This window comes from Medicago sativa, chromosome 5 (genome assembly GCF_051527215.1).
Source record: "Medicago sativa cultivar Bolivia chromosome 5, Bolivia_mono, whole genome shotgun sequence".
Taxonomy (NCBI): Eukaryota; Viridiplantae; Streptophyta; class Magnoliopsida; order Fabales; family Fabaceae; genus Medicago; species Medicago sativa.
Window position 1 is genome coordinate 48,213,388 of NC_140753.1, and position 26,098 is coordinate 48,239,485.

The window sequence follows — 26,098 nt, forward strand, 5'->3', positions numbered from 1 at the left end:
GGCTTTAGGTCATGCACTTTTCAACTTCAAGACCTATCAAAACGCATGCTCACTCCCATCTAACACGCCAAAACGCACGGTCGTGCCCCAAAACGCACGCACCGTGTGTTCCTTCCTGCTTTGCCTTCTCTGATGCACACGGGCTGGGTTAAAATGCACGCCAAAACCCACGGCACGTGTGTTACCTCCTGTTTTGCTTCCTTTTCTTCATGCTTTTTGATCTTTCTTGCTCATACTTCAACCAAACATTCTCGTGTCATTGATATTGAACCTGAAATGAAAACCATAGCATCTGTAGTAAACATAAAACCAAAACTAACAAAACTTTATTGAATTAGAATGCTTAAAATAACATAAGCTATGACTTATCACTTCATCACCAAACACATAAATTATCAATCTTGTTCCTCTTCTCCATCTCCAAATTCATAAAATCTTCAAAATTCAGAACAACGCCATTCTCTTTGAATTCATGCGCAAATTAAAGCAGATAAGGGATCAATATACAATTAACGCAAAAAAAAATGTACAGATCATTTCACTCTATTTCTTCTCAAATAAGTTTACTATAAATTTTCTCTATTTCAATTTCTCAATTAAATCTCTCTCTCTCTCTCTCTCTCTCTCTCTCTCTCATGTTTCCACGTCATTTTTTTTGTTAAATTAAGAGCACAATAAAATTAAAGAGAATAGAAGGTGTCCAAAGTATACTCTAATCATTTTTGCTCATATATATTATTAAATGTGGGAGAAAATACATGGAGGTTGCAATAAAATTCTTAACTGTAGAAGTTTCAATTAGTAAAGATTATTTGAAATGAAAGGCTAAGAAAACGTTAAATGTTAATGCTAGAGATTCTTTTCCAATTTATTGCAGTTGGTTTCTAAAAATTAAAGCGAATCTTCTCAATTATTTTTTGGAGGATTAAGAGCGTTATAGGTGGGGTCAAGAGGAAGATAGTTGGTTATGGAGGGCGGATGAGGGAGAAGTATTATGGTAAAGTGGGCGTACGAGAAATTGTAAAGTTTGATGGTTTGGGAGGATGACTTGGGAAGAAATGAGAAACGTTTTTTTGGTGATATTTGGAAAACTCCGACCCCATCAAAAGTGGTAGATTTTTCTTGAAAATTCTTACAAGATCGCATTCTGATAGGAAAAAACCTTGCTTTGAGAAATATTCTCCCATCTGAGGCTTCGACAATATGTTCTTTATGTAATAGAGTAGAAGAATCATCAAAAAATTCATTCTTACATTATGAGGTAACAAAATTCTATTTGGTTCCAAGCGTTAAATAAGGTAGGCAACCTTTTTATCACTCCTCTGAATTTGTTTGTACTATGGGAGTGTTGGAGTATGGCGGGGAGGAATAAGTAAATTCGTAATGGGAGTGTTCGAGTATTGCCTCCCAACGTGTTTATATTACGATTGATGCTAAACGAGGTAACATTGGTTGTGTGGGGGGCTGCTATCATAACTTAATTTTTTGTGGCTCTCTGCACGACGGTGTGGGAATTGTGGATGTATGTGAGGTATTTTTTCTCTTGGTGTTGTGATGGTTTTGCTGAGTTTAGGGGAGATACCCATGTTGTTATTGTTGTGTTTTGGCTGTTCTTCCTTTGTTCTGTTTTTGGGGTACTGGTTTCATTCACAATACTGCTATTTGTTAGCTTACTGTGAAGAGTTAGGATTTATTAAGTTGTGCAAGTGTGTGTTGGGTTTTTTTTGGTGGTTTTGCTTTCTAGTTTTTCTTGTGGTTATCCTTTATTGTTTGGTGACCCTGTGTAATCATTCTCATTATTCCTTGTACGTATTGTATGAACGACGCATTTTAATAAATTTTGCAGTTAAAAAAAATTAGTGGGTGGGTTAGCGAGGATCATGAGGTTTTCCAGTACTTCACCTTTCTAAATTGAGTCAAAGGCCCATGTGTTTCACGTGGGGACTTGGTGAATGCATGACAGGTGATGGGCCCTATATCAGATAAGAGTCCTGAGACCTCGCTACATAAAAGATTTATGACTAATGAACCTTTACCGGTGTACGCCTCCTATCTGATAACCTCAGCCACATAGCAAGCACGTGTTTGGCATGCTTATAATCACTCAGTCTGTCATCTGCTTTTCACGTGATCCTAGTATGTTAGTATAGCTTATTATAATGGTACACAATGTGTGTTGCATTAAGGTAGAAAGCTCCAAGGCTTCTCCCAAATAAACTAAGTAGAATATGGCTAGGGATTTCACCACACCCAGAAATTAATAGCAAAGATCATAAAGAAACAAACCACTAAGTACAAGGATATCGACATGATAGATACTAATGTGAACTAACTAACTTGATAACTTGCTAAGAAAGTTATCTAAATAAACTAAGGTATGTAGCTGAATTATTTCCATTATGAAATAGAAAATGATTTAAAAATCTTATTACTTGCCATCTAATATGTGAATCGTGATAAAATGCGATCACAACTATACATTTTTTTTTTGAAGTGACAAAGATTAATATAAGAAAGAAGTTATTTGAACAACCATTTGTTATATCCTAATTTTGGACATAAAAATACTTGCTCCAAATGTTCTTTATCTCTGATATGTGTCTTTGATCTTCGAGAGATTGCCAATTTGCCACTGTTTACTCTGATATTTTACTCTGCTGTATTTGCATATTTCTACTGTATGTGTTTGTAAATATTTTCAATTGTGATTTTGTCTGTGTTTTCCTGCATTTCAAACCATCCAAAAGGTTTTTCTTGCATTCCAAGTTATTTGAAATTGTCTTTGATTAACAGCATATTTCTTCAATGTTATTTGCAAAAATCATGAAAAAGGGTATTTTAGTCATTTCCTGCATTCAAACTCATTTTCATCCCTGTAAATTGTCTCTGAGTCTTTCCAATTAGTTTGCATAAATTCTTGCTTTAATTCCATGTTAAAATACCATTCAAAATTGCATTTGAGTCATTTTGGGTCAATTTAGTCCCTAGGGGCATTTTGGTCATTTCACTCAAAATTTTGACAGAGAGGTATTTTAAAATACCTCATTTTGTAATTGTTTCATTTTAGTCCTTTGGTTGATTTTATTTTTTTGGGTTGCACTTTACTTTTACTTTGTTAAAACCAATTTTGTCAATTTCTTTTTACATTTTGGTCCTCAAGTTTTAATAATTGCATTTTTAAGTCCTTTTCCTCATTTGCAGATTAGTCCTTCAGTTTTCTTATTTTGCAGAAAGGTCCTCAAGTCCAATAAGTCCAAAGCCGAGTTACCCAAGTCCAGGGATGGGTGGCGCATTGCTATTGGCTCAAGAAATCACAGTTGTCCTATAAATAACATCCATCTCATCACATGTGTCAGGGAGATTCCATTAATCACACGCCACATCACAAACACTTCTCAACTTTCTCTCTCCATTCGGTTAAGATCAAAACCCAGAAGAACACCAAGAACGTGAAGAACAATCCAAAACCCTAAATTTCCAGAATTCAAATTCAAGACCAAATTCAACGAATCTGTGGTGATTCTCAGTGATTCATTGAAGAATCTTCATCATCGAATCATTACCTCTGCAATTCAAGTGCGAATCTACCACTGTTAGTGGCGAACTCAAGCACGATCACAGAGAATAACCAGAGAAGAAGAAGAAGAAGAAGAGGGATCGAAGGTGAAAGATCAAACCAGAGGAGAAGAAGAAGAAGAGAAATCACCGATTTATTTTCGGTTCAAGCACTTACCAGAAGGATTCGAAGCTTTCCGAAGGATCTTTTGTTCGAATCTCCGACTAAAATCAGGTAATCACGAAGAATCTCTTTATTTTCATCGCAAAAGCTCAACGAAGGTTCGTAAGAACGAATAAACGGTGAATCGAAGCAGATAAACAAGTTTCAGAACTTGTTCTTTTGAAAAACTTTGAAAAGATTGAAAAGATTTGAAACCGAATTTCCAGATGTAGATCTACGACGTTTCACCGTTTATTTTCCAGTTTTGAATTCATATTTGTATTCAGATTGAAAAAACAAGTGGGCTAGGGTCTAGAACTAAAAAGATCGGAGTTGTTTGAGGTGGTGCCGGAATCTAGAAATCACGCCGGAGAAGACGAAGATTCCGGCGGATCTATGAAGATCCCGGCCGATCTTCATCTTCCCCGGCCGTTTCTTTCCAGAAACCGGCGAAGGGGAGAGAACCGGTGAGAAGAGAGAAGCGAGAGCTTCTCTCACTAGAATAGGTTAGAGAGAGAGAAAGAAAGGGGAAAAGTGAGGAGACCGGTGTGGGGAGGGTCTTATAGACCTCTCCTTCGCCTCTCAGCCGTTAGATCTAGGTTAGGATGGATCCGGATCAATCCAATGGTTGGGAGCCCTCCCTGTGATCCGGATCCATTAGGTTTGGGCTTGGGCTTGATCTTGTACTGGATTCCATTCTTTCTCTGTTTTCCTTGCTATTTGCATTCTGTGTCTTGCTTTTTACACCCCCTGCCATGCCTAAAATCTTTTAAGAATTCTACAAAAATTCATGAGTGTTTCTTGTTAACTTTGTGATGTTTTGCATTATTTTTTTTCATGAACACTGATGAGAAAAATGATGTGATGGCTCCTTGCTTTATTTTGAAGTTCATGTTAAAATCATGTGAAAATTCGCATAATTTTGTTTCCAATCCTTGATATATGTTTATGGTTTGTGGTGTGTGAATTGATAATGAATTTACCTCTGTTTGATATGTTTTTACTGTATGTGAATATATTGTGGTTAGTTACTTGTTTTACAAGTTTTGTTTGTGAATAATAAATGAAGGATATGTCCAATTTCTTCCTCAAAATGCTTATTATGACACATTTCTTCGATCCTCTTTGCAAAACCTGAATTTATGCCTTTGAAAATGTATTGGATTATGAGGATTATAAGTCATGTGAACTTGGCATTTTGTGGTATGATTTTTAGGCATATTTTTACTTTGTTTTTGCTTGGTTTTATGATGATTTTCTTATTTTTGTTGTAGTGGTTTTACTTGCTTTATATCTTGTTATTATATCATGTGCTACTAACCCTTTTGTTTCATGTTTCATGTGTCACATACACATCTCATACTCCATCCTTTTCTACACCTTGATTTCTCGCACTTTATTTCTTTACGGTTCATTTTTGTGCGAGATTAAGTTCTCGCAAGGATAGTAGTCTGTATTTAGGCCAATGATGTAAAAGGACAATGGACTCTAAACATGTACACCGACACTCACCGACACACGTACACACATCACGTGTATGCTTTAGATGTATGCTTAGGGAACGTATGCTTAGATGTATGCTTAGGAATTTCAAACTTAGACAAAAATTCCTTTTCAAAAAAAATGTGAACAATCTCACTTGAAAATTTTTTCTCAAAAAAATAGGAGTCAAAACTCCTCCCTTTTCCCTTATTTTCTTAAACGAGAACTTCAATGAATTTTAATCATACTTAGATCCATTTTGCAAAATAACTAATCATACCTCACATTTTCCAAAATCTTATGCCCTTGAGGCCTCTCATTTCCTTTCTTCAAAAATCCATTTTCAAAGTTAAAATCAACCAACGAAAACAAAAACTCTTTTTTGGAAGTGAACTACGATTGGTTTTGATCCCTTAAAAGGGTACGTAGGCAAGGAGCCAACACTCCTCCAAATCGAATAAAACAAAAATCCAAACACATTCTTCTCCCTCCAATTCTTAACCTAGCAAACCTTTAGGTGTGAATAATATTTTCACTAAATAGGGTGTAAAAGTAAAGCGTTAGGTGTAGAAAGTAAAGACGGTTCCTATAGAATACTATAGTCGTTATGGGTGCCTAACACCTTCCAATAGCGAAAACAACTCCCGAACCTCGATTCTCAAGGGTTTTTTTCCTCATTTTGCCCTTCCCAAGAAAAAATGGAGATATCAAAGGTTAAAAAGGTTCAAGCTTAATCAATGCTTGACACCTGAAAAACCAAGATAAAACACCATTGTTGGTACGATTTATAAGATAACTTGAGATAAAAAAAATGTAGGTATTGACGCAAAAACCAAAATAAAAAGAATTATTATGCAATCACTATTATTCCCAATTGAAAGAAATAATAAACTATTGTCTGCCCTTCATGTAATACACGTGGCAATGAGAGACATTGACAATGCAATGATCAAATGAAAAATTACTAGTGTGTAACCCGTGCTCAGCATTTGTGGCATTACCGACCGCTACGGACCAAAAAATATCACCGCAACAAATGAATTACATGTCAACAACGTACATCAGGGCATTAACAACAGATATCATGCTCACATCGTTGACCATAAGCTAAACGTTACACATGCACCCAAATCAAATTACTGCAAAGTTGACATCGTGCGTCGTACGAATGGAAAAAGGTCAACACTTGACTACACATTGTCCACACTACACATGACACATAAATACAACCAAAAACAGGCCACACACAGAACGATGTGCACACCACCTAGACACAAAACATAGAATGCTTAAACATAAAAATCATCTACTAAATATTCTAGCATCATTTACCATCTTCAGTCATAAGTCCAAAATTTGATCGATTATCAACAACGTCACGAATAATTTCCATATAACCATATTAAAAAAAAAATACACACCTTTCCTCAAAATTAATTTTATCATGCTTACCAAATTAAATATCATAATCACGAAAAAAGGTCAAATACTACATAAAATGCACAATACACGAACGCAATCGACAATACAAAATCACCAATAATCTTTTACCACTATTTTGGGGACTACTATGTTATTGGAATCACACAAACATATATCCTAAAATCACTCTCTTTTCCACTGCATTTCCTCTCAGTGGCCAAAAACTAGTAAAAGGAAATGGAACAAAAGCTGCATTGAAATACCCTGCCAAAACACAACTAAAGTTTCTGACCATTTGACCAAATACCATTAATAGTTGCATGAATAGTGATCAACGGTAACATTCTCATGTGAATCAACAACATTAGCATACATTGTGCATCATAAAAGCTATAAATATATCATCCTCTTCGTACAATCCTCACAACATTCATAGACACCTTATCCATACTACATAAAATGGGCAAGTGTTTTCTGATTTGCATTACAGTGTTTGTAATTATTTTCTTCATTGTTAACATCATCAGAATCGAGGAAGTGAAGTTTGATAACGTTGGAATTATCATGGTTTGCATCCTACCACTGCTAGGCTTTGCATGGATCGTTACCATTTGTCTTGATAGAAACATGAAGTAAAATTGTAATTGGTCTTCCGTAGTTCTTTAAATTAAATAAGATGATATTTTCAAAGTGAGATGTTGATATTCTGTTTCACGCCTCATGTTGCATGGAAGACAGTCCAGGAGACCAAATTGAAGTCCACTGCATGTCCTAATAGCAGCCTTGAAGCTGTGTTTGTTAACATTTAAATTAAACTTTCCAAATATATCATAACATCATCACCAGTGCAATTCAATTAGTACCTTATGTCACTGCCATTTCAATTCTTATTTAGTATTATTTATGTCATTTCAATTGGATTAAGACCTTATGTCATTGTCATACCACATATGAATTTCTGAGTGTTCGACAGATGAATCTAATGATATTATCCATACTCATAACGAAGTTTAAGAAGCATAATAAGATGAGCAATAAAGGACACAATACACTTGCTTTTACCAATGACGGACTTACAGTTTGACACACTGTGTCATATGTTTAGAAGGACCCTAAAATCTAGCAAGATCCTGAAGAAAGAAAACAAATTAATGCAAGAATTCAACGCCATATCCTTTGAAACTTGTAGGCAAAATTCTGCAAAAAAAAAAAACACTTGCAGTTAAATACGACAAAAACGTAATCTTTCAAAAGCAACTAAGAATTACCAATGAGGATGATTGTTTGAATAGATTCTTAGTGTTTGAAGCTTGAAACTCAATTCCAACTAAAACCAACTCCAATCAAATAAGAATAAAATAAGTATGTGCATACTAGTCTTGTGTATGTCATAATTTGCAATTGTAGAATAATAAATTTTGAAAATATTGTTAAAGCTAGAAATTCTCAAATGCCAAGAGCAAGTGTCTCACGGTTAAAATCAAATTTTGTTATATATATATATATATATATATATATATATATATATATATAAGCACATTGCACCAAGAAATAATAAATTGTGTTTGTTGTGATCTTGTAATTAAAGAATAATAAGTTTTGAAAACACTATAAATGTAACACTATATGGTCTCATTAGTTTGGAAAGCTTTAATGTGCTTGTCTCATTAGTTTGTTCTCTCAATTTTTTTTGAACGATATTTTGTTCACTTAATAAAAAATGGTTTTATTACCTTATCCTATTAAAAAATTGTGACACTATATGGTCGAATATGGTAGAAGAAAGGACAAAAGAAAAGAATGCATATCCAAGTGATTTCACGTTATCCTATCCCATTGGGCCGGTTACACTGGGCGGTTCACACAACATTAAAGCCCTGTTTTTCGTCAAATTGTTTCACTGCATAATAAAAACGAAATATACTGAAACGCGAACACAATACTGATAAATAAAACCTACAACACAAAATATTATTATGCATACAGGTCCTTCGCACAATTTTAGATTTTACATAGAGTCACATACACATACTACATAGAGTCACATACACATACGATTGAGAAGGAAGCGTGGAAATACATATATGAGTACTACAAATTACAAATGTAAACAATAGACAGAGTACTTCGATGCATTCATCATCGCTTACAAATCAGCTTATTCTTAGATTAGTAGATATAAAAAAACAAATAAACAACAGCGAATCACAAACCCTTGCACATATCTAATCATGGGGCACTAAATCTTTTGAAAGACTTCATGGTAAACAACATTGGTGGTTCAATTCGATGGTTGGCCACTATCATCTGTGATCAATATCTATAACCCTCTCCTAGTCTTCGCACGAGACACAACAACTTATAGTTGACCATGTGTAAAAACAGGCCTTGGACAGCGTTTGCCCCGGAATCTTGTTAATGGTCATTGCAACATTTCAATAGAGTCAATGTGCTTTGACAACATTTCAATAGAGTCATACAACAATTCATTGGCCAATAAATATTATTGTACGGTTAGACAACAGGGTTATCAAGTCGGGGCATGCATTCCAAATCTTCAAGGGACTTCCCATTGGATCGAAGAATTTTATCAATTTCAATCAAACACAGTTGTTCAAATCATCAGATGAAATAGTCAAATCTGCAAAAATGTATTTTAAGAAAATCACAAATAAAAACAAATTACCCATAACATAGTGTACATACATTCATATCCAATAAAATGTTATATTTTCTACTATGAGGAGCTCTTACCTGGAGAATTTAGCAACCTTCTTCTCTCATACAATATACTATCTGCCAATGTCTCCCACGTCTGCTCCCAAATATTTTGCGGATCACTGAGTGAAAAACACAACAAAAAATTTGCAAATGTTTTCCGAACATAAGAACCGGAACACATCAATGCCAGCTTAGCAATAGCATCAATAAATTTTCAGTCATTAGCCAACAAACCTAAGGCACCGCAAGCCTCGCATTAAGAATCAAAAACATGTCCATCAACAGTTCTTATGTCTTCAAAACTAGTACAACCAACCTGAACATTGAACAATAACCTCATGTAGTACAACTCCTGAGTGCTGTGAGGTACAAATGTCAATCTACCCATGGACTAACACTTCTTCTGTGGATTCCAAACGTGATTATCAGAATCATAGGCAATTATTAAACATATACCTACTTCCACCGGTGAACCAAGCCGACAACACTACTCTTGACCCAATCGAAGACCCATCATAGTCACCGCAACCAACTGCCTCTTCAACGCCCTTTAGAAAGATTGATCGTATATTAGCTTGATTCTTTCTAATAAAGGATAGTTGTTGGTTCTCAATCATGGAATATAAATAAAAAACAAATTGTTGGAAAAGGTGCCTACCGTGCAAAACAATCGAGTCATTGACGTCTCATTCTTGCAATCGAAACAAAACAAACTCTCGAACAGAAACACGAACACAGTTTTTCACAAATCCACTTGTTGTCAACTTAATGTGTTCTTCGTATTGCTCTTCACCGAACGGAAACAACAATGGATACTTGAGAGGAAGGTACTTTGGATGTGTTTCATGTATATGCTGCAAATAACCACCCCTTTGCTTCACAACAATGTCCCAACCTTCACCTGAATCATCAAAATCTCCAACAATTAGAGCTGCAACTCTGGAAATCTCCGACACATTATATGTGCGTGAATCAAACATCCTATTTCGAAATAAATGCAACTTAATGGTCACATCCTCATTCACTAAACGAAAATCATGCACCATCCTAAAGCTTTTCACCAACTCACTGTGTTCATCGAATAAACTCATCAAATCTCTCACCAACGATGGGTCGAGGTCATTATCATGAGACCTATCACTGCACAGTATAGCAAAAAATGTGAGGGATGAATTTGATTAGTAGTAGAACGTTAACATATGATATTTTTTTCACTTGAAATTAGACTAACGATTCACCAATTCATTCTCAGTGTCATATATGTAAAGCTGGCAAAACTTAGGCCTATGTCCATCGCCTGGGAGCAAACTTCCAATCCTGTGATAGTTTTGACCAAATATTACAAACTATAGGGGATTAGATCCATTATTCCGTTCAGTTTCAACTCTCCCTCCCATAAAAGTAAAGGAAAACATATTGTTGTATAATCTAATGTTTGAGAGGAAATGGGTGCTGCGCAGATCCAACCCAAGAAACAAATTTCTAATTAATGGAGGAGGCTCAAGCATGTAAGGCAAACTAATTATTCACTTCATACAACACAATGAAACTTTGGGCAAGATTGCAGCAAAATGTTTCTCGGTCCTTTCACCGTACCACACCTTGGCACCACATTTTTGACAGATTGTGCTCATGTCACCAATATCCAAATATTCTAAAAGATGTAAATTTCAACAACATTCTCAACATCTGAATGTAAAATGACCAAAAACGAAACACATGTATATCAAAATATTAATTACCATGCTCTTCACTGTTTTGAAATAAACTCAACAAACCAAATTCATCATTATTGCAAGTATGAGAAATATGTGAATCATTGCTGGGAGCCGCAGAGGAACCTACATAAATTAAAATGTAAAACTCACTGAAACGATTTTCCAGGGAGGAGTATACAGAGGACATAGAAACAACACTAAAACTAAGATGAAATCTTCTCCATCGTTTATGTTCAATTTCTTTAACTTCGACACAAATCATGTAGATCATACGCGCATTTCTTTAAAAATAATATGAGAATGAGAGATATTTGGCCATAATTTTACCCGATACTTTCAAGAAAAGCCGATATTTACCTCAACAAAAATTAACTAAATACATCTAGTACCAACAAATAAAATGAAACAAAATTAACGATAAACCAATCAGACAAAATTAAAGATAAAAAAGTAAAGATAAATCAATCAGTTAAGATGAATTCACAAAGTGTGTATTATAATAAATTATATAACTCTAAAAAAACACAAAATTGCATTTGCATTACATAATTTAAAAAATAAATAAAAACAATTTCACACCAATCACTAATCAAGTTACTCACTGGCGCTTACGTAAAGATGGAACGGTCACAGGGCTATGGTTCAATTTAAAAAATTCAAAATGTAAGTATAGCAATCCACCCTAATTATACTCGTTTGGAATTGATAGGAGAAGCAAAACAACCTACCATGCTCTGCTGCAAAACACATTACGTAAACCACTCCTACAAATAATCATACCATATTAGTTAATGAAACATGTCACAATGACATGTCACACCACGTTTGGAAAAGATAAAAATTCAAAGCAAGATATCATCCATCCACACCCAATTTATCTAAAGAACCCTTTCAGATAGTGCCAATACATTGTTGTCGCCTTTCATACTTGCTCCATAAGTTCCTATATTTTTATTAGTTATATATAGGATACAGTGGGACTAAACACATAAAATTCACACTTGCTTGGGCACATAATGCGTTTAAAAAAGTGTTAACCACATGGTTTGGAGCTCTAGCACTAACGCCCAAAATTAATCCCGACACATTATCTATTTTGACAACCTCACAAATCTAGACTACAATGGATACGATAAAAGACGTTGCATATAGGCGGAATACCCGAAAAACAAACACCCTAAAAACATTTCTAAAGACAAAACCCACCAAATTACACGCCATTACCCAAAACATACTTATCCATGAAAATGGCCACTGTAAAAACGATAACCAACACCACACATCATCGCTACTCACCCCAAAAGAAAAACGACCCTAAAAATTAAATTCACAATCCTAAACACCAAAGTTGAACCACATCCAAAAACCTCATCTCCGACATATCATTAGCTTTGACAACCGATACAATCATGACAAAATAAAATATAATCAAGACACTGAGCCTTTATATAAATAATAAAATAAAGGTGAATAAAAAATTAAAATGAAATATAATGCAATCAATCTTTCCAATAAAGACACTAACCTTTATATAAATAATAAAATCGGCCCTATGGATTTTGCAATCTAAGTTATTTTTTAGTCATTTTGATATGAGAAATTCAAACCTCCATTAAATTAAAATATTCACAGTCCACATAACCCATTTAACAACGCTTATATATTAGGTAAGAACACCTAATTAATAAAATCTAACAGTTATATAATATTAATGTCTAGTGAAACTAAAATTCCACATGAGATAGCACTGCCAACAAAAGAACAAAAATAAACATCGTAGTCTCTAGATTGACTTAAATGGAGACAAAAAGTGCAGCAAAAGCAAAAGAATACAAACCTACTTAGTACAAAGATATCCAACCATGAAAATATGCCACAAAAAAAAAACCAACTTCCCTATTATAAAATCAGTGATACACCACTCAAAGAGAGATAGCACATGAATAATTTTATTAACATATTACAACACCAAGGATCCCACACGACTTATTTCACTCTAAAGAGCACAACAACACAAACGGAAGCACACACGTGCACATAACATAAGTCTTAAACGGAAAAGAAATAATAGCCCCACGTGAGATCAATTCATATTACAATAACACAAAGTACCAACACAAATTTAAATAATTCATCTTCAGTAATCCTTCCACTTGTCACATGAATAAATGATTCAACGCCATCAATCTCCTCATAAGCATCCATGAATCTCCTCTTAACACCATGTTTTACCTCCCCACCAGCATCTCCTCTAACCACACTGGAGTCTCCTCCTTCCTCCACAACTATACCAATAGAGGTAGAGCAATCAAAGGTATTATGAAGAGAGTCAACAACCTGAATAACTTCTACACAGTAATCAATTGGATGGTAGGGAGGACCATCAATCTGATTAGCCTTAAAACATGAATCAGCTGCAACATGAGGAGATTCAATACCGTGATTAGCCTCAAAACATGAATCAGCTGCATCATTAGGAGACTCAACATCGTGATCGCCCTCAAAATGTTGAGGTTGTCCCTGTAAGAAAGGAACAACTCAAGTCACCACACCACTCCTACTTGACATTAATTACCGAGCAAATAGAAAGATATCTAGCAAACACTTACATCACAACCATAAGCAGAATGAAGCGGGTTTACCCATATATTCATCAAGGCTGGATCAACAAAAAGATCTTCAATCACATAGGCCATACCTGAATCATGACCCTCCTTCATCTTCTTGTTTACCTTGAAAAGAACAGGATCCCCAAAATAATCTTCCATCTCAAAAAGATACAAAGAAGACCCTTCATCCTACAAAAAAACACCATAACTTAACCAAACCCAAACACAACATCAAAACAAAACATAACCATCTTCAAAAAACACCACTTGCATTGTATAATGCATAAAACCTACCATTGATATTGTCGCGTCATTTTTTGGAGATCAAGGCTATTTGATTAGCTTTTGACTCACTATTTTATTTCACGACTGTGAAAAAATTTATTTAAATTGGGGGTCCGGGGGTTGGTTACATAAAGGGAAGGTGTTAGCACCCTTTATGTCCGCAGTACTCTACGGGAACCTTTTAGTTTTATTTAAATAATGTGCTATAACTTGCTTATTTTGAAAAAAGGAATTTTAAGTGATTAAAAAAAGAGGACCTAATTATCTACATTTTATTGATTTGAAAGGACGAGTGTCCTCTGCCTACGTACCCGTGAGGGATCAAAATCACGTAGTTCGTGGTTAAAAAAAAGACGTTTGATTGGTTTTGTGTTTTTTATTAGTTTTGAAAAATGTTTTGAAATGAAAATAAGCCAAAGTGGCAAAAATGGGATTGGTTTGTATTTTTTAATATTTGAAAAATGGGCTCAAGATAAGTTAAGTTTGATTGACATTTGATTAAGAAAAAAAATAAAAAACGTCACTTGATTTAAGATCAAGGTTTGTTTAAAAAAATATTTTTTGTGGTTTTTGTTGTTTTTTGAATGATAAACTAACGGAGCATAAAATATAAACACGTAGGTACCTTATAGTAGCGTTGGACCACCACAAGGACCGTTAACCTAATCTAGCAAGAGATATGGAGGCATACACACACACGCACACATGCACCTAAGCTATTACAAAAAACCTATTAATACATTCTAAGGTCTGCAGAAAAATAAATAAATTACATGAAAACCTATTTTTACATTCTAAGCTATGTGCAAAACAAAAATAAGTAAATTACATTAAGCCTACTATACATTCTAATGATTTTAGAAATGACTAAAATAAAATATGCAAATGCATGAACTATTTATGTCTAAACCTAATATGCAATTTAAATTTTACATAATAAATAACGAATGACATAAAATAAAATATAAATAAATCAATGAGTAATGCATGTGCAACCTAATTTAAGAAACTAACAATGCAAGAAAGATTAAAAATGCATGAATAAAAAAAAATAAAAAGATGCATAAGGGTGTCGGAAGTACAACAGGGAGGTGTGATAATTAAAAAAGCATGAAGTTGGGCCCTGAATGGAAAGGGGGCGCTGGACTGTTAGATTGGACCGGTCGGGTCGCAAACTGGGTCGGGTCGTGGGTTTGAGGACTTGAAACTGGCCGTCTGATTAATCAGACGGCCTGAATTTGATTAGGAGGGAGGTTTCAGTGGCCACAAGATTTAAAATCAAAGGATGGGGAGGTGAGGGTGTATGAGAAGGTCGTAGACCTACCCACATAGGAACAGGGAAGCCTATATAAAGGCTGTAACCCTAATTCCTCTCATTTCTTACAGACTTTCTCTCTCTCTCTCTCTCTCTCTCTCTCTCTATCTCTCATATGCCATCGTCTCTCTTTGATTTCCCTCATCTTCTTATTCTGTTTCTTTTCTTCTTTCTTTTTCGAACAGATGGAGGGTGGCGGCGGGGCAAAACAGCGCGGCGGTTAGCCGCCTTGGATGGTGGCGCCGCCGCTATTTTTGATTTTCGTTCTACCCTAAAATCTAAAAAAAAAATTGAACCTAACCTCTTTAAGCCTAGGAGAAGAGAGAAGAGAATGAACTACCTTTTTGATTTGATGAATGTCTCGGATCTGTGCTATGCGAATATGCTTCCTTTCCACCGGTTCGGATGTTTGTTACGGCTGAGGGTCCTTGATGGTGACGGCTTGAAGACCTTGTGTGGTGGCCGTGATGTTTGCGGTGCGGATTGACTGAGTTGGTGCGACGGTGAGGATGCTTGCGGTTTGATGACGATTGCTGTGCGTGACCGGTCTGGCTTCCGAACTCCTCGGTGTCTCTACTCGTTTCTGCGTCTTCGCTGGTTTTTTCGTGCGTGTTCTGTGTGTTTTTCTGTGTGTGCAGGTTTAAGTATTTATAGTGTGAGGATTGTGGGTTTGGGTTTGTTGAAAACCTGCAGAAGAATCGTGACTTGGGGAGGAGAAAACGAAAGAAGTTGTTGCTGGATTGATGAGAAGGAAAACGCGCATGAATTTGGACGAATTGCTTGGATTGGCACGGACGAACTCTGGATGAGTTTGTTAGATGAGTGCGCGTGTCAGCTTGAACGTGAACTTAGACCCCTTTTTTGGAACAATTTTTGAACTTATCAAATAAAAATAAAATAAAGGATAAATATGCATGTTTTTTTAGCTTTTATCAAATAATAAAAAAAGAAATAATGAAAATGACAGATAAAAATAATAATAATAAAAAAAAAACTATGCAGATTTGGATTGGACTAAAAATAAATAATAATACAAATAATAAAGAAAATAAAAGAAAAGGATGACTATGCATATATTTTTGGAATTTTTGACTTAAAATAAGTAATTAATTAATTCAAATAAATAAAAAAATAAAAATGAATGACTTATCTAAAATAAATAAAAAATAGACTAATTACAATTAATTGATTTAAAATTAGAATAAAAGATGGAAATTAAATTAAATTAAAAAATAAAAAAAATGAGCGAAGAGAGCCCGACTCGGAACAAATTATGAGGTATTTTAAAATACCTCTCTGCCGAATTTTTCACCGAAATGTCTGGGACTGATCAGGGTCGCGTGACGCGTGTCAGTGGGACCTTAGGTCAAAAATTGGGGTATGACAGATATCAACAGATCGCAAGTATGAGGGGCAACCATCATCACAAAATCATCCCTAAGAAGGAAAGTAATCTCTTTCTCGTTATCCCCAACCCTTATCTTCAGTCTAAACCTACAACTAAAAATAAAAAAAAATACAATAATAACAATTATATAATGGAATCAAAGTACGCTTGTAACATAATAATAAAAAAATATGAGAAAATGGGAATACCTAAGATCAAAGCGAGTAGCATTCTCAGAAAGCCATATATCAACTCCTTCTTCAACTCCTAAGTAGCAAGCAATAACAATGCAAACACCTTCTTTATTTGAAGATAGAAAACCATTCAACTTTGTTATTTTCTGGCCTCCAACAAAATCAGCAACCCTACCCATTCTCAAATTATGGAACCAAATAAGTACTCCCTCCGTATCAAAATATAAGCAAAATTCAACTATCTTAGTTGTAACAAAATATAAGGAAAATTGACTTTTTTCCTCATATTTAAATATAGTATACCAAATATGCCCATGGTTTAATTCTCCAATTTGCATACGTATTAATTGAAGTAGCTTCTTGAAATATGAAGTGCCTCTTTGAATACTCCCTCTCCCTATGTAACTTCACGAAGCAATTAATTCCACAAGCCCCCAAATGCTTTCTTATAAAAAGGTTGTTTTAGTGTTTCTATTCTTCTGCATAATTTAAAAAAATGGCTATAGAAGGAACATCTAAGAAAATGGCTATAGAAGGACCATCATTTAGTTTGGGAATTGAATCAGATTCTGAGGATCTACTAAATCGCATTGTTGAAGACTATAGAGAAAGATAGGGAGGCTGGACACGTTCAAGATGTTGAGTGTGAAGTGAATTCTCACCATCATGTTGAAGGTGGAGAAAGAAACTTCAAACACAACTTTGATCTTAATAAAATTCCTAATGAAGATGAAGGTGCTGTTGAAGGTGATGATATTAATGAAGTTTCTAACCAACCTGAATGTGATGCTGAAGGTGATTCGGATCTAAACAAATTGCCCAATGACATGCTGAATGTTGAAAATGAGATTGAAGAGGAGTTGGCAAACCATGACAATGAAGAGGATGGGATTCATAAAAATGTAGAGTTAAGGAAAGGGGTTGATGATCTGTTGAAGATTTATATAAATGGGTTACCTTGATTGTGTTCGACAATGATAAGAAAAACTACAACTTGCTACTGAATTTTTATTTTTTGTCTTTATCCATTGATGTACTAGCTTACATTAAAAATTTGGAGTAAGCTTTTAATATTCAACGTGATGTACTAGCCACAACTTTTTAACATCGTGAAGGTCTCTTTTTAAGTTGCACGCCAATCGGTTTCTTTAATATTTCTTTTTATCTGGCCTTTCATAAAATAATAGCTAAAAAAGTTTCTATCACCAAAAACAAAACTGCTTTATGTTGAATAAAATAGTCCACGTACAATGCTTAAAACACAAAATGGCTACGAGACATGAGAAAAAAATACTACACGTACGATGCGTAAAACACAAAAATGGCTGCGAGACACGAATAATTCTTGAACTCCACAAGTCACTCACTCCACACCATGCAATATTTCACTAATTTCAGCAACTAATTCTTGATCGCAGTTTAGTGTAGTGGGTAGCGTAGCTTGTCTAAGTATTATATCTTTCTTCATGTGAGGAGTTTTGTATTTATTGGATCCTTTAACCTTCATGATTTCAATCATGCAGGACTGAAGTGTGAGAAATATTTTGTTTGAATCCACACTAGAAAATTCATCAAATCAAGTTTGCACTGCTTGAATAAGTTCATCAACCGTCCTGGTCACTTTCTTCTGTAGTAATGCTTGAATGGCTGCAAAAAATCCAAAATCCAAGACATTCAAATCAGGAGAATTAGGCGGTTGGTTAATCAAACGAATGTTAGAAGCTGCTGCTTTAAATTCTTTGTCATCTACATAAACATGACATGGTGCATTATCTTGTTGTATGTAAAATGTTTCTGATGCGTATTCTGGTGGTACTTTTTCTTTGATGGTCGTTAAAACCTTGTCTATTAAGTATGTTCGATTAACTTCTCTAGTGATAGAACCAATTGGTTTTGTTTAGAGTGTCCCTGCTGGTCTATTGACACTAGACCTTTTTGCAGGCACTTTTTCAACTAGAGGCCACACTCCAATTTTTCCCGACCATGTCTCAGGACCTACAGAATCAAACCTAGGTCTAGCCATTACAACTAAAAACACGACCTTCATGAGAAATTTTTTGATTTTGCACGGACGATATGGATCATCCTCATATGCAAGAAGGTAATAATTCTGAGATTTTTTAGTCACATAGAACCATTTTTCATCTATGTGGACAAAATTGTACATTGACTTAAACTTTGGCTCATATGGAATGCTACTTTCCTCCAACATGGACAAACAAAATCTAAGACGAGCTTTCATATTACAGAAATAAGTATAAGAAAAAGAATAAGAAAAAGAATAACCACAATTAAAGTTATAGGTATAAGAAAAGACTTGGACATCTTGAGAATGTATAGAGTAAGTCCGAGAATAATGCAAAAGACATCAATAAGATTGGGATATTAATAGAAATGATTTTAAAAAGTGTCGGATACTGTAGCATAGCTGTTACCGTTTTTATGATCGTTACATGCACTGTTTGTGATAGTTATTCAAAAATGTAAAACACAATTTAAATACAACTGCCATTCGGAGGGGAAATTAACAAAACAGTTATTAAAACTAATAATATGCATTATCCAATGCAAAGAACAACACAAATATTACAATCAAAATTAACTTGACAAAACTGACCCAAGGACATACATGACCAGCCAGACAAACCACCATACAACATTACATATTACATTACCTCTCATATAGGACAAGCACAAATGAACATGATACATAACACCACAACCAGCGAGAGAACAACATAATATCAGTGAAACCAGTCTTATTGAACAGAACACTAATCAAAGAGTGCAAAGGCACCACCAAGTGAAATTACTTTTTATAGCTTTTCTTGACACCCTTGACAATACGTTTGGTAAGATGAGTGATAGCACCACATCCTTTATCAGCAGCACAATCAAAATCCTCAGCCAAATTTCTCCTAACACTTTTAAGTGAACATTTATTCCGTGAACCCTCAACACCGGGTAAACTCTCACGATCAATGCAACTAAGATCATCACCCAGATGAATTGGGCCACCACCAAGACCAGGGCAGGCAACCTTATGCAGAACGAAACGAAAAACAATTGAAAACAATTTACATACCCACCAAACAATAAGTAAAATGATATTTCTACTGCACAATTACATCATATTACATAATAGGAACAACAACACACAACAACCTCAACATCAGCAGCAACATTCTAAAACTTCACAGGGCTTTATCTAAGAGATTGAGTCTGGGCAACAACGTTGGCTGCAATAACAACCTCTTGTGTCTCCTGAACAACCTCAACATTTTCACCCAAATAATCTTGATCGCCATCAAAATCAACCAATCTATCCTGCCCAAACAGTCAATGAATCCGAGACTATTAAAATCCAATCATGGAAAATGCCAACGAAAAAACAACATGCATCTGGAAGAAAGTTTTAGCATATACAACAAATACAGGCATATAAACCTTCTCAGGTGGGAAATCCTCCACAGTTTCTGCAAATTCAGAAATAATAGCTTGATCAAGGCAAACCCTCTTGACCCTAAACAATCCATCATACATGACACTCATAGAAGCATTCCTCTCGACCTTAAACAACATACTCTTGCCCTTTAGCTCTGTCATCTCAGCTGGATAAAATCCACCATTCTCAGGCTGGTAGACACTCAATATAAATCAAGGAATCGTCATAATACCCACACAAAGACCAACACATAAAAGAATTAAAAGAAAAAAAAATGACAAACATTATCCACTACAAATACCTTGGCTGCAGACACTAAGGTACTACATTGTACACCAAGGAGGGATTGCATGTCACCATCAAACACAACAAACACAGCATCACCAGTTTCATCACCCACAATAACCTTAGCCTTATACCTATCACATTACACACCAACAAATACAATTCAGAACAACAGATAAACCTAGCTACAAACATGTGGATCAAGAGACATCAAACCTTGGCACCATATGAAAAACATGCTTCACACATCCTTTGCAATAGTATGCACCAGAATTAGCTGTAACACTCCTGTGACACCTACAGGTTGGAGACCGCCAATCCTTTCCTTCAACCAAACCTTCACTGGTAGCAAAAACAACAAAAGTCTCATCATCCACGAGCTCATTAAGACCAGATATTATTTTCCTCGGATACAACTGCAATAAATCCTCCCAAAAAAAAAGGCCTAATGCAAGGACCAAGCGCAGGCACATGAGCAGATGGCTCAACACCATGAATAGCAACACTACAGCCAAGAACCAAGTGATCAAAAGCAAAAATATAAAAATAATGAATATCATCAACCATCAGCAACTATATACAGTTAAAACTCTGTAAATTAATAATGTCAGGACCGGAGAAATTTATTAATTTAGAGAGTTATTAATTTATCGATAAATTAATAATTATTAATTTAAAGAGTTTTTAAGTAATTATACTGTACATACCAAACAAAAAGGCAAATTAGTCTATGCCTCTTAGAATTACGTTGCAGCGAACCTTGGGACTCAACGTAAATTAGTAACTACGGTGTTCATATGCATTGGAAATCAATAATGACTTTTGAAGTACAGTAAATGTAAACAAGAGGAACAAATGTGTTCAATGTATTCTTAATATATTTTTTCTCAGTTTCTATGAATTAATAATTTATGATTTTCTTGGGACCGAAAATTATAAAGGGATCTCCCGAAAAATCATTATCTTATTATTTTATCGAGTTTTTCAATTTTTTACATTGGCCCAAGTCGGGACCGGACAAATTTATTATTTTAGAGAGTTTATTAATTTATCGAGTATTAAATTAAAGAGTTTCTACTGTACTTCACAATTGCTTCAAAGATAGGACGAGGCTCTAAACTCTATTAAACACTGAAAACAATGTCTCTGTTTTGCAGTCACAATATAGGAAATAATTGATTTCATTGCTGCAAGCTCTAACCTAGTATGCATCACCAAATGATATGTTCAATTATAAATGTGACAACTAAATCAACTGAGATGTAAAGACTGTCACCAAATATTGTTTTATTTTAAGAGAAACACATCTCTCCAAATAACCAATACTAACGTGAATACATAAAAAGAAGATAACAATTGCATAAAAATTATGCTAGCAAATCGGTCACGTTTTATACTATTTCAACGCACCCCTCTCTAAATCTCACAGCCTTTTCCATAGGAGGATTAAGCCAAATCTTGGTGGTACTCATCACATTTTGGATGGACACCCCATCTGCAAATAAAAAGAATAAATAACTTAATGATTATTGCAAATGCATAATTAAGCAATTTAACCAAATCACACAACAGGAAAAACCTATGAAAATCTTAATCTTAGCAAACTGAACCACAACTACAGGCAAGCCCTCAACATAATTTCTCATCATCTTTTGAAGGGATTCAACAGAACTACGAAACAAAGCACACTCAACCTTACCACTGCATAAAATAAAAACAAAACAACAAAACAAATATCAAAAGTAGGTATCATACGTGAAATGAACAAACTCAAAAAAATAAAATAATACATGGAGCAAAGAGGCAACCGGTCATCAGTTAGCTCAAAAAGGATAATCTTGGTCACCTTGCCATCCCTGACATACTCTCGCTCGACAGATATTCCAGTCATAAAACCAATAACATCTACACAAAAGACAACCATATTCATGAAGGACAGGAAACAAAACTACACAAAACCAAAGAAAAATCTTCATTACTCACCAACCAAATAATCATGATCAGCAATGTGAGCATAAACTTCACCAATCTTGGTAATTGACAGACCATACTGTGGGATCATCGAACTCTCAGCCCTCTCAACCTCTGTCTTCATCTGGAAGATCAACTTGTAAGGATGAATTGTAGTACGGTATGCACCGTATCCTAGGGCAACAGAAAAGTATGACATCTTGTAAACCTCCCCCTCAACAAGCTTCTTTTGGAACACATACAACAGTTGTTTCCTCGTGGTTGCGTGAATCTTGGCACCCTAGCACAACAAACCACACAGTTTTTAGGTTACATAACAAATCGGAAATCAAAGCAACACATCAATTCTTATAACCAACACACCATCACAACATAAACAAAGCAAAATGAACAAAATACCTTTTGATCGATCAACACCATCTCCAGCGAGTTAGTCTCATCAGGCTTCAGAAACGCTGGAACCTCCTACATCCTGAGGACACGCACCTTGATCCTCCAGGTCTCTCTACCAGGAACAATGTTAGCGAGAAAATCCAAGAATGAATCCAAAACCTAGATTCAAAGAAATTCAAAGCAAACTCTTACCCAAATACAGAACAGACACACAACTGGAGACCTGCTCGAAACCATTTGCAAACACATATATATAGCAAAGATGGGACGGGGGTGAAACGGGTACATGAATAAAATCAAAGACACTTATAGACAATTTCTAAGCAAAGAAGATTGGAATTCAGAACCACATACAACAACAAAAGAGTGCCACCATCACGTACAAACAAAATAATTTGAATCTTCCACATGGTGAAGACAAAAACCAATACAAATCTAGAGTATCTTGGTTCGCAGTACCAGACAAAGACAATCTCTGCACATATCACAGTCAAAACCCTAAAATGTCGCAAAATGAGACAAATTAACAACCCTTTAGGAAAAATGGATCCAAGAACACAACTAAACCCAGCCAAGAAATTGCAAGAAAAACGACGACCACTAAAAACGAAGATCAACAGGTAACAGGGAGACTATTTTCTATTGTAAGAGTTATTGATTTCACGATAGCTTAACAAATATTGCTTGGCCACCAAGATTCACATGTAATACCAAACAAAAATAATTTTTATAAATAAAAAGTAGTCCATATATATCTTTGTACACACTTAAACGTAACTTTTTCTAGAAGATTTAATTATAACTTTTATTTTCAAAAAAAATATATATTTATTTTTAGAGAATTCTATTTTAAACTTAAACGTAACTTTTTCTAGAAGATTTAATTATAACTTTTATTTCCAAAAAAAAAAAATATTTATTTTTAGAGAATTCTATTTAAAAAAAAATATTTATTTTTAGAGAATTCTATTTTAAATATGTTATTTATTCCAATTTAGACCTCACTAATTTAAGACATCTAATCTTTTTTTTTTTTGTGGTGGCCGGGGTTTGAACCCCGAACCTTGCATATATTATGCATTTGTCCTTATTCCAATTTAGACCTCACTAATTTAATAATATTTTTTTGGTGGTGGCCGGGGTTCGAACCCCGTATCTTGCATATTTTATGCATTGTTCATATCAACCGAGGCATTGTTCATACCAACTGAGCTAAGTTCACGAGAACTAATTTAATAATATTTAATAAAACATAAACTTTTTCCATTTTTTATTTATATAAAACTCGGTTTTTACTACAAATGGTAAATTTTCATAACATTGGAAACTAATTTTAGAGGGCAATGAACACATATTATTAAAGATTATTTAAAATTATCAACAAAGTAGGACTCAACAAAAATGGTAAATTTTCATAACATGGGAAACTATATATATATATATATATATATATATATATATATATATATATATATATATATATATATATATATATATATATATATATATTATTACAATGATATTGGTACGAATTTTTCACCGTCACTTAGCGGTGATTAATCTCATTGAGGAATTTGTAGGGTTCACAAGGTGATAAATTGAACCTTTAACCACATGTTTAAAGAGTCAAAATCTCTTACCATTTAAACCAATACATTGTTGATGGGAAGCTGATATTTTAATGTCAGTTGCTATGTGGATTTCATTGACTTAAAGGTAGACCCATACATTAGGAGGAAGCACCCAAACTTTGAAACAAAAACAAAAAAGTGCAATTAATGGGTCAAAGTCATACTAGACGGTCTGAGACGGGTTTCTTTGCTTGTTCCCCAAGCCTATACCAAGTCCTATAAGTATACAAATTAATTCAATCATTCTTATAACATCCAACACAATTTTGATTATCATTGATAAATTTCAAACTAGACATGGCATCTGCAGGATTTGGACTAGCTGAAACATACGTGATGCAAAAGATGTACAATGAAAAAATGAAGAAAATAGCACATGAAGAGAAAGAAGATGTTTATCCTGGTATGGTCACAAAGGGTTCTATTCACAAAACATCAATTGGTTGTTTCTCCTTTTTTCCCAAGCATCAGCATAGGAAGATTTCTCGGATATCAGATTCCAACGACTCATGAGTTAAAATTGTGTTACGGAATTAATTCTTCATTCTTTTTTTTTTAATCTCCAATAGATGCTGATTTATTCATCTTGTTGTTTAGAAATTATATTATTTGCAAGTGAACATGTAATGAACTGTTCTATAAAGTATCAAATTGTAATTTTGCTTATTCAATGAATATTATCATTTTGGAATCTATTGCCAAATTTAAATTGACGAGTTGTTTTTTTCTTTCTGCATTTATGTGGAATCTTCATGCACGTTAATAGGTAGTAGAACTCTCCTCGTATCAACTTGTGGGGTGAGTGATTAAGTCTATAATCTGATTCAGTTGTGGAATTTGATATCCTTGATTTTGATAGGATATTAAAAACTTGTAAAAAGTTAATTTAAAATTTAAACTCATTTTGTATTAATTAAATACAGAAATGGAGAAAATGGTATAAAATGATTGAATGATGAATGCATATTTTTTTTTGAAGAAAATGCATACTTAATGATATTCTACTTTTTTTTTTTTTGAGATCTAATAATAATACTCTACTATATTGGATTTTTCTTCCAAAGAAAATGCTATCCTAGAATTTGACATTTATATCAAAGATATATTACTTACATTTACCCCAAGGGTCTTAATACATCCATTTATTTGGCTTAAAAAATACTTTTATGAAGGGACAAAAAGTAGTAGTTAAGCAATAAAAAATTACTGTCTCATTAATATGCTTAAAGAAAATATACAATTAAATATATAAAAAAATCAAATACAAATAAAGGCAAAGGCTAATACGGAATTGATTTTTTTTTTTTTTGTGTTAACCATTTCGTTTTCAAGGAAAATAGACTTTAGTAATCTCGAGTTCAATCATTAGATACGTATAACTGGCCAAAAAATGTTTTATACATGATTCAAACTCGAGTTCTCCTATATGGTTCGTTCTTTTGTTGAGTTTTTTAACCATTTAACTCTAACTACTTGATTTCTATCTACATAAATATGAATTCAATTTCTATCTATATAAAAA

The 26,098-nt window shown here is 34.3% G+C and overlaps 2 protein-coding genes and 2 pseudogenes across 2 annotated transcripts; all 4 read right to left on the reverse strand.

Moving 5' to 3' along the window:
* Positions 1 to 10,029: 10,029 nt before the first annotated feature.
* On the reverse strand, positions 10,030 to 11,811 carry LOC146922571 (uncharacterized). Its single transcript, XM_085711566.1, has 5 exons — positions 11,790 to 11,811; positions 11,086 to 11,184; positions 10,940 to 10,997; positions 10,571 to 10,660; positions 10,030 to 10,483 (listed from the first exon to the last, which is right to left on the reverse strand). The coding sequence occupies exons 1-5, from the start codon at positions 11,809 to 11,811 to the stop codon at positions 10,030 to 10,032; spliced, it is 723 nt and encodes a 240-aa protein (XP_085567692.1).
* Positions 11,812 to 12,936: 1,125 nt separating this feature from the next.
* On the reverse strand, positions 12,937 to 15,635 carry LOC146922572 (uncharacterized). The gene is made up of 3 exons (XM_085715436.1): positions 15,611 to 15,635; positions 13,671 to 13,859; positions 12,937 to 13,581 (listed from the first exon to the last, which is right to left on the reverse strand). Exons 2-3 carry the CDS (start codon positions 13,827 to 13,829, stop codon positions 13,150 to 13,152), a joined length of 591 nt encoding a protein of 196 aa, XP_085571562.1. The 5' UTR covers positions 13,830 to 13,859; positions 15,611 to 15,635; the 3' UTR covers positions 12,937 to 13,149.
* Positions 15,636 to 18,084: 2,449 nt separating this feature from the next.
* On the reverse strand, positions 18,085 to 19,093 carry LOC146922573 (uncharacterized; annotated as a pseudogene).
* A 567-nt stretch (positions 19,094 to 19,660) lies between these two features.
* LOC146922574 (uncharacterized) lies at positions 19,661 to 23,428 on the reverse strand (annotated as a pseudogene).
* Positions 23,429 to 26,098: the final 2,670 nt, after the last annotated feature.

What these genes read in the sequence shown, in the direction of transcription:
- LOC146922571 (XM_085711566.1), bottom strand. Translation starts at nt 11,811, where the DNA reads ATGTGTTTTGCAGCAGAGCATG. An exon ending in GTGTTTTGCAGCAGAGCATG is followed by an intron (nt 11,185 to 11,789) that starts GTAGGTTGTTTT and finishes TAATTTATGTAG; the next exon opens with GTTCCTCTGCGGCTCCCAGC. An exon ending in AATGAATTGGTGAATCGTTA is followed by an intron (nt 10,484 to 10,570) that starts GTCTAATTTCAA and finishes TATACTGTGCAG; the next exon opens with TGATAGGTCTCATGATAATG.
- LOC146922572 (XM_085715436.1), bottom strand. Translation starts at nt 13,829, where the DNA reads ATGGAAGATTATTTTGGGGATCCTGTTCTTTTCAAGGTAAACAAGAAG. An exon ending in ATTCTGCTTATGGTTGTGAT is followed by an intron (nt 13,582 to 13,670) that starts GTAAGTGTTTGC and finishes CCTTTCTTACAG; the next exon opens with GGACAACCTCAACATTTTGA.